Source organism: Dryobates pubescens, chromosome Z (genome assembly GCF_014839835.1).
Source record: "Dryobates pubescens isolate bDryPub1 chromosome Z, bDryPub1.pri, whole genome shotgun sequence".
Classification (NCBI taxonomy): domain Eukaryota; kingdom Metazoa; phylum Chordata; class Aves; order Piciformes; family Picidae; genus Dryobates; species Dryobates pubescens.
This window is the reverse complement of record NC_071657.1, coordinates 64,345,191-64,362,029: the sequence shown is the minus strand read 5'-3', so window position 1 is coordinate 64,362,029 and position 16,839 is coordinate 64,345,191. Positions and strand designations below refer to the sequence as shown.

Sequence of the window (16,839 nt, the reverse complement as noted above, 5' to 3'; positions counted from 1 at the left end):
GATGAGGCTCTGGCCAGGCTGATGTAGTGTGGGGTGTCCCTGCCCATGGCAGGGGGGGTTGGAACTAGATGATCCTTGTGCTCCCTTCCAACCCTGGCTGCTTCTATGATTCTATGAGTCTAAAGGTATTACTTTTCTCATCTGATTAAGACAGAAGCACAAAATAAAAACGGATTTAAAAACATTCTATTCTGACTTATTCATTCTGATACATTTTAGATCACGGTTCACTACCCCAGAAAATTTCACATTTGCAAGACAGAATATTATGCTAAAACCACTGAAGTATGTAGAAAGAAATTTCAGCTGCTCCTTAGCTATTCACTGTGTATTCAGCATGTTCATAATACAGGAATGGGGACATTCAAATAAACGAACAACAGGGCTGGGAAAGGAGCCTAAAACTCTTACTTCTGAATGCCCTGCTAGACCATATGGGCTTGTGTTAGTTGTAGAGGAAGGGGATTCTCCCCCTCTGCTCCACTGTGCTGAGACCACAGCTGGAGCTCTGTGTCCAGTTCCGGAGCCTCTATTACAGGAAGGATCTGGAGGTGCTGGAAGGTGTCCAGAGAAGGGCCATGAGGATGAGCAGAGGGCTGGAGCTGCTCTGATGTGAGGACAGACTGAGGGATTTGGGACTGTTCAGTCAGGAGAGGAGAAGGCTGCCAGGAGACCTAATTGTGACCTCCCAGTTACAAGAAAGCTGGGGAGGGACTTTAGAGGTGTCAGGGTGTGATAGGACTGGGGGGGATAGAGCAAAACTAGAAGTGGGGAAATTGAGATTGGATGTTAGGAAGAAGTTGTTCTCCATGAGGGTGGTGAGAGCCTGGCACAGGTTGCCCAGGGAGGTGGTGGAAGCCTCCTGCCTGGAGGTGTTTGCAGCCAGGTTGGATGTGGCTGTGAGCAACCTGCTGTAGTGTGAGGTGTCTCTGGCCATGGCAGGGGGGGTTGAAAGTGGCTCAGCCTGGAGGTTCCTTCCAACCCTGACAATTCCACTCTATGTGTCCTCATTTCTGCATAAGTGGTGGTATGTGAATAGAATATATTTAATGTGCCAAGATATGATTACAGTAAGAAAGAGTTTGAAAAATCACAGCCTGATTATCACATTAGATATGCACATTTTCAGCTACTTCTCCAATCAGGAAGAGCAGTACAAGCACACCTTGATCAGTGCAGTGTCAGATGGAAGAAGATAGGCAAGAAGTAGGTGGAGGGGCGAACAAACCTTACCTGCTTCAGATGTTGCTGCTGCTGAAGGTATGAGAGATAATACTGGAGTTGGCATTGCAACGTTGTCACCAGCTGCTGGTTTCCTTCTAGTCATGATGTTACAGGCAGAACTTTCCATTTTACTATGAAGTGAAGTCTGATCTGCTTTTAAGTGGGGACTTGCCATTCCTGGGGAAAGAAACAAAGTCTGGATTAACATTGATAAGATAACATGTCCGGGGCATGTCTGTGCAAGAGTAGTCAGTTGATGCTCTTGATTCCCTGATATATTTCCATGTTTTCCTGTGCATGTGCCTGTAACACGGTCATGATACCAGCAAGGATCATGCCTGTTGGCTTTTTAGGGGGGATGATTATTCTTCAGGATATGCTATCACTGATCATCTACAAACATCTATAAAAATGCTAAATCAACCTGACCTATAAAAAACGTTGGACCAATACAATCCCTCCACATCACTACTTTCCATTCTCCAAACAAAACCACACTTGGATATATGTATAAAGACAGAGAAGCTTCCTATCTGCACGTGGTGGGATTGTCTATTCATCACCCACCAGGTGCTTTATTCTCCACACATCTTCACACACTTCTCTGCTGTAATGATCTGACTCAGGGAATGTTTCATCTGAGTTAAGAGCAAGCATCAGGAACAGCCTTAGTATGTAATTCCCTGCATAAGCACATTACATTTATACCCATTTTCTTTCAGGAATCCTCTTACCTAATGAGAATTTCCCTTACAACTCATTGAAGAGGTGGAACTTAAAAAAAGAGTAATAATCCATTTATCATACATTTTCCCACCTAGGTATTACAATGCAAAAGAGTGGTCAAAAAAACACCAGAGATCAAATATTCCAGAAAAATAACACTTATACACTCAGGACTCATACATTTCACAGTGTTTCTCAAGCTCTCTGGTGACTTGAACCTATTTTGCTTACTTGTTCATGTGTCAAAATCAAACTGTTGGGATTTAAATTTTACATATTAGGTATCTGCCTGCATGGCTGAATGCATGTCCTCCCATCTATGTGCAAGGTTTCTCTGAGTCCATGTGCACATTGAATAAACACCTAAGAGTATATGAATTCACCATGTGAAAGGGCAGATAAAATGCCTTGGTAACTTTTTAGACTAAGACTGGGAGGGTTTTTACCATTTTAGAAATTTCTAGAAGTAGCTGAATTGTAAAAATCATCTGGTCCCATTTGCAGGAGACAGGAGCAAAAGTCTGAAAGGGTGAGTGCTTTGTGTTGAGTCTTTACCAACTAGAGAAAACCTCTCCCAGTCCCTACTACAGAATAGAATAGAATAGAATAGAATAGAATAGAATAGAATAGAATAGACCAGGTTGGAAAAGAACTTTGAGATCATCAACTCCAACCTATGACCCAACACATCTAATCAACTAAACCATGGCACCAAGGGCCTCATCCAGGCTCTTCTTAACTCCAGGGATGGTGACTCCACCACCTCCCTGGGCAGCACATTCCAATAGGCAATCACTCTCTCTGTATAGAATTTCTTCCTAACCTCCAGCCTAAACCTCCCCTGGCACAGCTTGAGACTGTGTCCCCTTGTTCTGGTACTGGGTGCCTGGGAGAAGAGACCAACCCCCACCTGGCTACAACCTCCTTTCAGGGAGTTGTAGACAGCAAGAAGGTCTCTCCTGAGTCTCCTCTTCTCCAGGCTAAGCAACCCCAGCTCCCTCAGCCTCTCCTCACAGGGCTGTGCTCCAGAACCCTCCCCAGCTTTGTTGCCCTTCTCTGGATACCTTCCAGCATCTCAACATCTTCCCTAAACTGAGGGGCCCAGAGCTGGACACAGGAGTCAAGGTGTGGCCTGACCAGTGCTGAGTACAGGGCAGAATGACCTCCCTGCTCCTGCTGGCCACACTGTTCTTGATGCAGGCCAGGATGCCCTTGGCCCTCTTGGCTGCCTGGGCACACTTCAGGCTCATGTTCAGCCTACTCTCAACCAGCACCTCCAGGTCCTTCTCTGCCTGGCCACTTTCAGCCACTCTGACCCCAGCCTGTAGCACTGCATGGGGCTGATGTGGCCAATGTGCAGAACCTGGCACTTGGATGTGTTCAATCTCATGCCCTTGGACTCTGCCCATCTGTCCAGCCTGGCAAGGTCCCTCTGCAGAGCCTCTCTACCCTCCAGCAGATCAACTCCTGCCCCCAGCTTGGTGTCATCTGCAAACTTACTGATGATGGACTCAATGCCCTCCTCCAGATCATCAATAAAGATGTTAAAGAGCATGGGGCCCAGCACTGATCCTTGGGGCATACCACTAGTGCCTGGCTGCCAGCTGGCTGTGGCACCATTCACCACCACTCTCTGGGCTCAGCCTCCAGCCACTTCCTAACCCAGCTCAGAGTGCTGCTGGCCAAGCCAGGGGCTGACAGCTTGGCCAGGAGTTTGCTGTGGGGGACGGTGTCAAAGGCCTTGCTGAAGTCCAGGCAGACTACATCCACAGCCTGCCCCACATATGGGGTTTCAACATATCCAGGACAGTAATTACTTTTGAAAAAGCTGTATTTCATAAATTTCTTGTCTTTTCAAATCTCAACAGATACATGGGTCTTAGATGAAATGCATCAGATTTTGGTGGATCAACACTCTCTCTCCACTTTCATCCAGGTCATTAGTAAAGATATTGAAAAGAACTGGCCCCAGTACTGAGCCCTGGGGAACACCAGTTTTGGCCAGTCTCCAACTGGATTTAACTCCATGCACACTAGACTTTGGGTCTGTCCATCCAGCCAGGTTTTTACCCAGTGAAGCATCCATCCATCCAGGCCATGAGCGTCAGACTGTCCAGGAAGACTCTGTGGGAAACTGTGGTAGTTGAACACTTTACTAAACCCCAGGTAAACAAAATCCACAGTCCTTCCCACACCCACTAAGAGGGTGGTGAGCTTAATGTCCACTAGGACCTCCAGAGCCTTTTGTGCCAGGCTATTTTCCAGCTATTCAGCCTTCAACAAGTAATGGTGCAGAGGATTATTTCTCCCCAAGTACAGAACCACACATGTCCTTGTTGCATGTCATGAAGTTCCTGTCAGTCCATTCCTCTGTCCAGCCCCCTCTGGGTGCCAGTATGACCCTTTGGCATACCAGCAACTTCTCCCAGTCTTGTGTCTTCTCCAGGTTTGCTTTAGATGATCCAGGTTATTAATTAACATGTCAAACAGTTCTGGTCTTGGCCCTGGGTGCACCACTGGTGACAGGCCTCTAGTTGGCATTTCTGCCATGGAACACAATCTTCTGAGCCCAACAGTTCAGCCAGGTTTCAGCCCACCTTGGCACACATTTCTCTAGGCTGTATTTCATCAGTTTGTCTATAAGAAGGTTAGAGGAGACAGTGTTAAAAGTCCTGCAGAAGACAGGACAAGCACCATTGGGCGGATCAGGCATGATTTTCCCTTCATAAATCTAAGCTGACTGGTTCAGATCTCCTTTTTGTTCTCCATGTGTTTGGAAATGCTTTTCAGGATTATTTGCTCTGTTATTTTCCCAGAGGTTCAGATGAGGCTGGCTAGCCTACTCTCTCTGGCTCTTCCTTCTTGCCTGTACTGAACTGACATTTGCATTTGCTGTTTCCCAGTCCTTACCATGACTTTTCAAACATAATCAGGAGTTGGCTCACAATGGCATCAGCCAGCTCCCTCAATAATTTTGGGTGTTTTCTGTCAAGCCTCATGGGTTTATGTGTGTTCAGGTTGCTTAATTGTTCTCCAACCAGCTCCTCCTCTACCAAGAGGAAGTTCCTTTTCTTCATCAAATACCTCAGACTTCATGTTTTGCAACCAAGGTCCCTACTCTGTTAGGCAGTGGGACCACATTTACCTTATCTTCTTTGATGCCTATGTGCCTGTAGAAACATTTCTTGTTGACATTCTGCCCTTGCTACATTCAACTTCAAAATGCCTTGCATGCTTGAATGTTGTCTCTATAATTCTGTAGATCATCTGTTCCTGATTTGACCTCTTTTTTTTTTGCTTCTTTTTATGCATGACATTAATCAGGAGCAACTTGGTAATTTATGCAAGTGTCCTGCCACCTTTGATTTGATTTGAGTTGATTTACTGCTCAGAGTTGGTTTGGTACTTCTCCAAAACTTTCCTGATCCATCGTCCAGGCCAGCAGCAAACCTTCCTGGACAGCAGGTCAGGTCAGCAGCTTTTGTCTTCCGCAGCACTGAAACCCCACTGCTATCCAGGGCTGCACCTGGATAGCATCTGGTAGCTCCTCAAATATTTCCCACAAGTACCAGGATACCTTTCCCAGAACATGAAGAAGCTCTTGAACCAGAGCCAGAAACTTCTATGTCTCTTGGCTGAGCTCAGCCTCCCAGGATACAAGCCTTGTATTTGCATCTTGTATCTGTTAGGCACAGTCCCTCCCTCTTGTACACAAAATATGAACTATCAGGCAAACTATGGGTCCTCTTAGATATTCTGTAGGAGATCTGCAGACTCAGGACATGAGGCTGCAGAGCAGTCCAGTCAGAGACAGAAGTTCTGACAGACCTGTGAGCTGCTATCTGCCTGGGATTTAAGAGAGAAGTATGGGCCTGAGTGCAGAAACACATACGAGTGAGAGAGAATTACAGGCCATGGCTTGGTGGAGATATGCAGAGGACCTTCCAGAGCCTCAAATCAAGTATTAAAGCATGCCCAATCTTATCCATTCAGCTTCAATCTCTTTCTGCTCAGCTGCTCTACTGCAAATTAGAGCAATTATATACCCTTCATCTCAAGAGCAATACTGTGAAAACAAAATGTTCAATGTTCATGAAACATTCATCTATTCACACCACAGCTTAGAAATGTGGAGCAAATGAGACATGATGGCACACACTGCACAGTGAGAGTAAAACCCAGCTACCAAAGAGCTGTCCATTAGGTGAGTGCTATACATTGAATAAAACAGTGTCCCACAGAGCAACTGTGATATCAGACCAGGTAATTATGCTTTTGGGATCACAGCACCATGGAACTGTGCATGTACAAACCTGAGGTCTCAGTCTTCCACAGAGCTTCAGATTGAGCCTTAACAGTATTTTTCATGAATGCAGTTAGTGTGCAGGCACTGTGCATATGAGGGGGGGTGTATCAATACACATACATGCATGTGCATATGCTACGTAATACTTCTCACCATCTCATAAACTCAGCACCTGGTTCTAATTAAACTGAAGGGGCTACATAAAGAGCCATATGAAAATATGCAGCTGTAACCTATTGACCTCTGTTGATGATAAAATAAAAGTCTCTGTGAAGCTGTGCTTCAACATATCAAGGGACAGTCATTCATTTTTTCAAAGGTAATCCTTCACAAACCACTTATCCTCTCAAATCTCTACCTGCACACAGTGTTTGCATTAGGGACCTTGATTTATAGATTCCAGCTCCTTGGATGGAGAAGCTGACTTCCTGTTGCCGTGGTTACTCGGATCTTGGTTCAAGGTTAAACTACTCCCAAATCAAAATCAGTGGCAGGCACAGCATCTAACAGTCAGGTTATTGACTACCTTAGGATGCTTAAAGGTCAAAGACCAAAGTGCTGCTTAGTGCCTTTGGGGTGAGTCAATATTTTCAATATTTTTATTCTGTTTCTTCTGAAGAGGTAGTTGCTGCTCAATTACCACCTATCTGGGTTTAGCAAGGTCATACAAGTCATGGAGGAAAATCCTGGCCCAACAGAAGGTACAAATGCACTAAGTTACTTCAAAGTCTACATGGCCCAGTCACAGCTCATCGCTGGTGAATCATGGGCTCAGCCATCTGTCTTTTGTTTTAGGCACTTGGTTTCTTCAGCCTGTATCATTCACCTCATTGAAATTCTCATCTAAATTGAGGAACAGAAGTAATTTATGGATCTGGAGCAGCGAATAAGAACCATCAGGTTTCTTTCACAGATACCAAAATGTGAAGAGATGTGGAAGCACTGTTGGAACCCTATGGAGGCACAGTTATTTACTCACAAGGCTGTGACTTATGCTGCACTAGTGTGAGGTACATCCCTTGACTGGATGGACCTGCTGGTGTAGCTTCATCACTTGTCATTGGACTTTTTATTGTCTTTTGGGATGCCTTGTTCAGAAGACCTTACATAAGAGAACACCCTAGTTCAACCCATCTTCGAGTAAGGTGAAAATAAGTCATCTGCAGTGTCATCACAGTGGACTGACTCAGAGTTTTAAATCCATGCATGCACATCCACGATTCCAGCATATTTTGTCCTGTGCCATGGGTGGTCTGATTCAGCCCTTATTTAGCACCTGTCAATCTTTATCAATGATAGAATCATGGAATAAAATGCTTTGGCTTGGAAGAGACTTTTAAAGGCCATCTATTCCAACCCCCTGCAGTGAGCAGGTTGCTTAGAGCTGCACCCAACCTGATGTTTCCAGGGTTGGGGCTTCTACCTATTCCAGTGTTTCACCATCCTCCTTTTTCAAAAACATCTCTCTAGTCCAAATCTCCATCTCTATCCCAAATCCTTAGTTTAAAACCATCACCATTTGTTCTTTCAATCCAGTCCCTGATAAAAAGACTGCCCCATCTTTCACATACTTTTAAGTAAGTTAAGATTTTTTAATCTCTCCTTTCATTTCCTCAAGATTACAGCCTGCTCCATCCCATCAAAGACCTGCACCTTTATTTTCCCCGAGTCCTACCAATAGTACAAAAAACATTGTGTGAACATGCAAGTGAGCAACAGTCAGCGTGGCAGAGAGGAAACAATCACTATATACCTTTAATGAGGAAGGGAAAGGACAGTTTCAAAACCAAAGGCAGACGTGAAGAATCTCAAGCTGTGCCAGGGGAGGTTTAGGCTGGATGTTAAGAAGAAGTTCTACAGAGAGAGAGTGATTTGCCATTGGAATGTACTGCCCAGGGAGGTGGTGGAGTCACCATCACTGGAGGTGTTCAGGAGGAGACTTGATAGGGTGCTTGGTTGCATGGTTTAGTTGATTAGGTGGTGTTGGATAATAGGTTGGACTCAATGATCTTGAAGATCTCTTCCAACCTGGTTTATTCTACTCTATTCTATTCTATTCTATTGAACATAAAAGTAATGGCAATTATAGAGAATTACTAATAATAATGGTCATAAGTAAAAGAGTGAAGTGCTACTCTAGTTTAGGGCACACTGGAAGAAAGCCTGTGTATGAGGGAACACAACACCGATGTGAGAACTGGCCTTTTAAGAAGAGAATCGTGGGTCCCCTGATACTTCAGCTAAACAACCTGGCATTCTTCATTCACTGGTTAAGCAACTTACAAGCTCTGACTGATAATTAATGCATTAATTTTAAAGGCCTAGTCATTACTGTTGTTACTAAGTATTTAGTTGCAAGTAATGTAGTCTAGCTCCATTGTGCTAGGCTCTATATGAGCAGATTAATTAACTGCCCTTGCTACACTGTTAAATTCTGGTCACTCCGCTTATTGCATTCATCTGTTTTCTCTTATCTTGCACTTATATGGATAGGTTCTTGGGCAACATGCACCTTTTTTTCCCTTGATTTGTTTACAGAGTCTAGCACAAGGCACACACAGGCTGAAACTTCCATTGCCAGTTCAAAGGAGATGACAAATGTTAACTTGCAACTGGAAAATAATCAGCTGATAAAAATTGATCTCGGTGAAGCTTCCACCAGGGAAGATTTTGCTTTAGAGAGTTCATTGCATTGAATTTCACCCTCCCCACAGACTTCTGGAAATGCACAGCTGTTCTTAACTTGTTTATGCGTTTGGCCATTGTTATCACAGAACACCCAGTGTCTTTGCACAACGCAGCTAGGCCATGCAGCCAAGCAATGCAGCTGTGCAGGGGTGCACCTCTGAACAGCAGGCTAGTCACAGTACTTGCATTTTGATAACTGCTCTGTTTGGAATCAAGAACCAGAAGAAATCTTACACCTAGGTGAATCTTTTTTAGGATAACTTTAAATAAATCTGCCAAAAGTTTAGCATTCCATCCTATTCCAGGAGGAAGAACTGAATTGCTATGTGATAAATGTAGTTAAGGACAGTGATTATTCTTCTTAAAGTAATGTTATTGCCTTTCTAAGTTACAGAATTCATTTCCCTGGCTGCCATTTGATGTATATTATAATTTTGAAGTAACTGCACTTTCAAGGTACAGCATTGCTTTATGGCTTTGGGCCCTTTTATCATCCTTCCTTTCCCAACACTGCATTAGAAACTTCAAATTCCATCTCTTCTGTGAGGGATTTTCTATTCTGCAGGATGTGTGCCCCTGAACAAACCCAAATTCCTGTAGGTAAAAAAAGTAAAGTACTCTTATTGCCAACAGACAAAAACTTCAGACACAGCAACTGCTTCATTTAATTCCAGTTTTAGTCCTACTTCTTTTTCTTTTCAGTTAACAAAACAACAACAAAAACCACCAAGAAAACAAAGCCCAAACAAAAACTCCCCCCCCCCCCAAAAAAAAATCAGGATAGCTTTAGAGAAAGAAAGTGGAGACCAAGAAAACCACCATTAGATCTTCTGATCTTTATCTGCAGCAGCACAGTCAGAAGAGCTAATGCTATGATGATAGCTTTGAAATCTCTTGGGAACTGGATAAAGAGAAGCGATAGTGATGAACTCCCTGCTAATAAACACAGAGTGCTTATTTCTGCAGGATGATCAATTTCCAGATGTCCTGAGGCTTGTCTGATACAGCTGATTTACTCATTCTCCCTCACTTCACTAATAAAAGCTCAAGTCCAACACCAGATTAGAGAACAGCCATGTTTCTTAAAGGGGCACAAGGAAGGTTGGCATCATGGCACATAAATGCTGGGAGACACACTAATCTCTTCTGCCTCCTCCTATAACCACAAAGCTGCCTTCCTCTGCTGAAATCATACACTTTATTCACTTTGGGTTAGTACAGTAATACAGACAATTAATTTGTTATCTTGTTAGTGGAAATTTAATGCAATGATTTAAAAGAACTCTTAAATATTGTGATAAACTTTAGTGCCTTCAGGGCGCTTCTCTTCCATAGAACTCATTTCACATCCCATCCATTATGCAAATGAGATGTGGAAATAGTTTAGTTCCCCTAATGTATCTGTACACTGATGGATTGCACAAAGTCAGCCCTACTGAAACTAATGAGGTTAAATGCATCTTGCCATTCATTTCTACTTGGGTGAATCTCTGCACCTGACTTCAAGAAGCGTGGCACAAGCTTTCCCCCCATTACGAAGGTAACTGTGTTTCCTGACAGGGAATGCTGCGGCAGCTGCTGCATACCTGGAGCCTCATAAGGCTTTACTTAAGCAAGCATAGCTGCTGCTGTTGCTATATAGAGAGATGGCTGAAGAGGATTCAGATCATCTTCTGCTTTTGGGAAATGAGTCTCAGGACTGTACAGAGCTGCAGGTTGCAGGATTCTGCAGGCTACAATGACGAGCAGCGCTTGAAAACAAGACAGCTGCTAGCATTATCAAAGACAGAATAAAATCCAAGCAAGAAAGGCTAAGGAAGCATTATTTTCTTCACCATCAGGATGAGGCTCAAATGGCCATTGCCCCTCAGCTATAATTTGAAATTTCAAAAGGCAAATCTCCCACCTGTTTAAAGCCTGTATTTGCAGGGAGTTAGACTTCCTAGGTGATTGACTCTTGAAATTTGCCTTTTGGGTTTGCTTTGGGATTGTGTTTTCCTGTACAGGAAAAATAATGGATTCTCTATTTTGTTCCCTTCCCTCTTATGCATATTGCCAGAATAAAAATGGAGGAGACCTGAGTTGAATGACTAAGGAATAAAGGATGCATAGCTTCAGTCATGGAAGATGAAGTGCTTCACATCCTCAAAGATGAAAATAGATTGAATGGAGCTGGTGGAAGCAGCTCATAATCTAGGACAGTACAGGACAGTAACCCAAGAGGGCTGTAACTATGCACATACTCTGTCTCCTTCTGCTCCTCTGTGTGCTCTTCCCAGGCTCTCAGCTCTTCAGACAGAGCAGGACCTGGATTTGAATATGTCACACAAGAAACCATTAAAATTCATCATGCCAGGAAGTGATCCAAGTAGAAGAAAGTATTACTTAGATGAATTGTAGAATCATGGAATTATAAAATTATTTTTGTTGGAAAAGTCCTCCAGGATCAAGCCCAACCATGGAACCAGCACCACCATGGCCATTAAACCATGTCCCAAAGCCATGTCCACATGTTTCTTGAGTAACTCCAAGAACAGTGACTACACCACCTTCCTGGGCAACATATTCCCATTGCCTGATCACTCATCCCATAGTGTGCTGCCCACACTATTCCTGATACAGGCCAGGATGCTCTTGGCCTTCCTGGTCCCAGCACACTGCTGGCTCAGAAAACAGTCAGGCAACAGCCACAGGTCCTTTTCTGCCAGGAAACTTTCCAGCCACTCTGCCCCAAGTGTGTAACATTGCTTGGGGTTGGTGTGACCCAAACGCAGGACTCAGAGCTGGACTTTGTTAAACCTCACACAACTGGCCTCAGCCCCTAGATCCAGCCTGTCCTGATCTCTCTGCAGAGCCTTCCTACCACTAAGCAGGACAACACTCTCACCCAATTGAATGTCGTGCAAACTTACTGAGGGTGGAGTCAATTCCTTTGTCCAGATCATTGGTAAAGATGTTGTACTGAGTCCTGGGGATCACTGCTAGTGAATGGCTGCCAACTGGATTTAACTCCATTCACCACCACTCTTTGAGCCTGGCCAGTTCTTAACCCAGAGAATTGTCCACCCATTGAAACCACAGCAGCCAGTTTCTCCAGCAGGATGCTGTAGGAGACAGTGTCAAAAGCTGTACTTAAAGTCATGTGAAAGTAAACACCCATAGCCTTCCCCTCATCCACTAAATGGGTCACCTGGTTGTAGAGGGAGATCAGGTTTGTTAAGCAGGACCTGCCCTTCGTGAGCCCATGCTAACTGGGCCTGATAATTGCCCTGCACGTGCTGCACAATGGCACTCAGGATGACCTGCTCCATGACCTTCCCCATCAGTGAGATTGTACTGACAGGCCTGTAGTTCACTGGGTCCTCCTTCCAGCCCTTCTTGTAAATGGGCATCATGTTTGCCAATCTCTAATTAGCTGGGACTTCCCTACTTAGCCAGGACTGCTAGTAAATGATGGGAAGTGGCTGTGTGAGCACTTCTGCCAGTTTCCTCAGTACCACTGGGTGTATGCCATCCAGCACCACGGACTTGTGTATGCGTAAGCAGTGCAGCAGGTCATGAACCATCTCCTCTTGGACTATGGGGGCTTCACTCTGCCTCCTGTCCCTCTCTTCCAGCTCAGGGGCTGGGTATCCAGTGAATAACTGGTGTTACTACTAAAGACTGAGGCAAAGAAGGTGTTGAGTACCTCATCCTTTTCCTCATCTCTGATCACTCTGTTCTCCCCTGCATCCAACAAATGACAGAGATTTTCCTTTGTCTTTCTTTTGTTGCTAATATATTTACAGAAGCATTTCCTGTTCTCTTTAACAGCTGAAGCCAACTTATTTTTCAGTTAGGCTTTGGCCCTTCTAAGTTTCTCCCTGCACAGCCTCATGACAATCTTGTAGTCCTCCTAAGTGGCATGACCCTTCTTCCAAGAACCACAGATGCTCCCTTGCTCCCTAAACAGCAATCAAATCTCTCTCACCAACAAAATCAGGACAGACAGACTGATGGTGTTGGAGAAATGAAATTTGCCATGAAGTATCTTAGCAAATGAATCATTTAATAGAGTGATGAAGAACTAAGCTCTTGCACAAAGAAGGAAGGATAAAAAATAAAATCTTCAAAAGAAGTGAAATGAGAAAGAAGCTAAAGGTCTCTTTTTAAAGGCATGAAAACCAATAAAGTATGCTGAGAGGCAGAAATAAACCTGCCGCTAGGAGCAAGGAACTACCAAGAGATAAGTAGTCACACTGAGATGAGCTGTCATAGTGGATGAGGATATGCTCACTGGGGAGGAAGGAAACAGCAGAATTTCTTTCTCAAGAACACAACTGAGGAAAGACATGTAGAAATTTCAGTCCCTAAGTAATGAGAAAAGTCAAGGGTGGTGTTTTGAGATGATGTTTTTCTTAACAACAGGGATGATAATTTTAAATGTGGCAGACGGAGCTAATATTCCCTAGGCAAAAGGAGTTGGAACAATTTGTATTTATCACAGATTAAATGGGACATTGACAGCTTTGGTAGGAGAGTGCTGGCATAAAGCATGAGTAGAAGAGTCAAGTTGCCACTGGGAGGACGAAGGAGGCACAAGGGCTGGGCTGGTGTAACAACAGAGTAATTTTTCAGGCATATCTAGTGTACAAAAAGTGATGAGATCTAAGAGAAGCTAGCAAAATAATTAGCAAAAATATTGCTGAACAAGTTTGACTAAGAGACCTCCACTGAGAAACAAGCAGCGCAGTGCTGCTGCATAAACAGTAAGGCTTTGTTCTCCCTGCGCAAGCGTTCCGCACAGGATAATATTTTTATGAAGTACAATTCTTTTTGCCTTTTTTTTCCCTGACTGAAATGTCATATTTGCAGTTTAAGTAGTTCTCTGGTGGATTGTGCTAGAAAAGGAAGTGGTACTGGGGACGTTGCTCAAACCCGCAGCCACGCTGCTCCACAAAGGACAGGAGAAGCAGGCTGGCACCTCCGCCATCTAACTTACTCCACTGACGTCTGACCTGATTGGCAGAGGAATCCACAGTATTCTGCTCGGCACAGCTGCACACAAATGTTGCTAAGCCATGGTGGCAGGCACTTGGGAGCAGGTGGGATGGGGATGGGCTGAAAGTCACAAGGGCTGATGAGAGCATCCAGTATTGCTGACTTCTGTGCTGGTGTTCTCCCTGCTGGGCAGCCCAGCCATTTAATTTTTCTTCTTTATCTTTACTAAGCTCTGCCCAAGTTCACACAATGAGAAATACTACGAGTATGGCATGCATTTGAAGTAAGATCTCAGCACTCAAAAGAAGCCCCCATATACCCTGCCATCTAGGAGTCTATAACAGAGGAAGTTTTATTTTTAGAAGGTTCAGGCTGGCTTTGTTTTAATATCTGAGTCCACTCTTCCCACTTTAACGCTGATTTATTGCTGAAATGAATGCGTGCTTGATCAGCAGCAAAGATGAAAAATAATGCACTCTGGGAGTGCATATATCATGTTTCTCTTTCCTTTTCTGTATTTCAGATCAATAAATATGATTACTTTTTTCCTTATCTTTCGTTCTGAAAATCACAGTAATTCACTGCAATATAATCTCTGAAATCTATTTAAAGGGATGCATATGTAGTACCACAAGTGTTATTTCCAGTTAACCTCAGCCACAAAGAGGTTTAATAGTTAGCTAGCACTGTGGTAATATAGAACTTGAATCATTGCCTTACTCTAATGGCATTCTAAAACTCTTAAAATTATCAAATGCAGTACAATGTTCAGCTTTATTTCAACAGCTCAGTGTTACCGTGGAGAAAAACTGAACACCCAGATCCAGAATTTAGGATTTGTTCTGAATTTCATTCTTTCCCTTGTATCCCATTGAAAACCTCAATGATATGCCATTTCTCTGATATGAACTTTAGTGTAGGATCTTTGGATTTTATATCTTTGTTTCAAAGGAAGATTCTGCAGGAATTAATTTACTAAGAATGTTTTTCATTAACATTCTTACTGGAGGCTGCTTCCTATAACAGTGTAAGAAGGATGGCAGAGAGACCACATGTAATAAGGTCAGAGACTGCCTCTGTGGAGTACAGGCTCAAGAAGAGAACTGACTGATGATGAAGAGGTTAAAGAGGTAAAAAGCACAAAGTGGAGTGAAATAGGGAAATAGATAGAGACAAAGAATAGATTGGAAAAAAGCTAGAGGAGAGAAATCACTTATTAAAGATGTGTGAAAAGCAGACTGACAAGAACCAGAATAAAAAACTTAGTGGGAAAAAATTCTTAAATGCTTTCAAGCGGTGACATTTGAAGTTATGCTATCAACCTAAATGCTGCAATCTCTGCCTGAGCCACTCTGCATTTCAGGAGTACTTTTGTGCACAGTTTTGGTGCAAGTCTGCGTTCAGTTTTCACATTTACTGGAGCCAAACCAGGATATTTTAGGATCTTCTCCTCAAAGCCTTAGATGCTGATTGTATATCACAAGGCAGACAAAATACAGAAAAGTGTGTCAGGGTAAGAATGTGCTCCCTTTAAGCATCCACTCTGTGTCATGATGGAGCAAAAATGACAAAACCAGAGATTTTTTAAAATTATGATTCTTTTCCTAGGGTGGGAGAATTTTATTATCCAAAAAGGAAAAATTGAACAGTGTCTGCATCTGCTGATATTCTGACCCTGACTGGGATTTTGGTCTGGTCATCAAACTACAGAAAAAACAATGAAATTGAGCAAACTGCCAAGCACAGGTTTGCCAACATTTATGCCTGAATTTAAGCTGATATCTTATTTGCTCAGCACTGAATGTCCCAGTAGAGATTTACCTAAGGATAGGTCCCAGTTTCAGATAATTTTTTTATTGTAAAAGGTAGCCCTGGAAGTTTTGCAGAATAAAAGGTAGGATTCTGGGAGGAAGAAATAGAAAAGGATTTTATTGAGCATTCTGGGCATGAAAAGACACTCAGGCCTTGTTTTGTCCTGCTGGAAAACTGTCCAGTAAAACAGCTCAATCAAACTCAATATTTGTACTGTGTCTTCAAAAACAAATCTATGGCATTGTACTTGCATACCCCTGATGGTGGTGTTTTATTACTGACTAAGGGAAAAGGAGGTTCAGCCCATCTAACATCAGGTGGTCCCAACCTGAGTGTCTGCATGAGATCCATGTTTCTAAGCTGCCATGACAGGCAACAGAGATCAAATTAATACAGTCAGAAGAGTGAAGTGGGTGTTTCATTTGAAAAAGTAGGATCTACTTCTGTCCAAGATGAATTACTTTCCAGGCTTTGTTGGCTAAACTTTCAATTACTACAAGGAAAGCTGAGAAATCTAACTCAAATAGTAAATTAATGCTACAGACCCCCAGATGTGGGTAAGAGGATCCATTCTCCCTGTGAAACTGTTTGGCCAAATCATAATCTTTCCAGTTTAAATTCCTCCTACTCAAATGCAATGGGTCAAATGCAAATGGTGCATCCCTGGGCCAGGAGGGTAAACTCTATGCAGGCACCTGGTTGTGTTTGAAACACCCTGAGGTACTGAAAACATCCAAGGGAGGTTGACAGATATGATAAAGGGCTTGAGGCAAGACCTCTGCCCTTCTGCAAAAGCAGTTGGAGGCCAAGCAGGATATCCTAGGCATCTCAAATGACAGTTGCCTTCATTTTCACTTGTTCCAAAGTCTTTTGTGAGCAGGGAAATATCTCATCATTGTAAATATACCCTTGCCACCAATGAAGCAGCAGCAGAAACTTTCCATGTCTACTCTTCCCTGAGTGGGAAGCAAAGCAGATGCAGAGCCAAGCACCAAAGTGTATGTGCAGTAAATTTAACACCACTGAAACTTCTCATGATCCTTTAGGAAGGATTTATCCCCCAGGAAGACAATTAGAAATGCATTTCCTGATTGATAGCATAA

The 16,839-nt window shown here is 43.3% G+C and overlaps 1 protein-coding gene across 4 annotated transcripts in view; it reads right to left on the bottom strand.

Moving 5' to 3' along the window:
* SETBP1 (SET binding protein 1) overlaps positions 1-16,839 on the bottom strand; it is a 310,605-nt gene that overhangs the window by 7,759 nt on the left and 286,007 nt on the right. For all 4 annotated transcript variants that reach the window (XM_054178144.1, XM_054178145.1, XM_054178146.1 and 1 more), the window contains one exon: positions 1,234-1,401. In XM_054178144.1, coding sequence (XP_054034119.1) covers positions 1,234-1,401 — 168 coding nt within the window. The remainder of the gene's footprint in view (positions 1-1,233; positions 1,402-16,839) is intronic.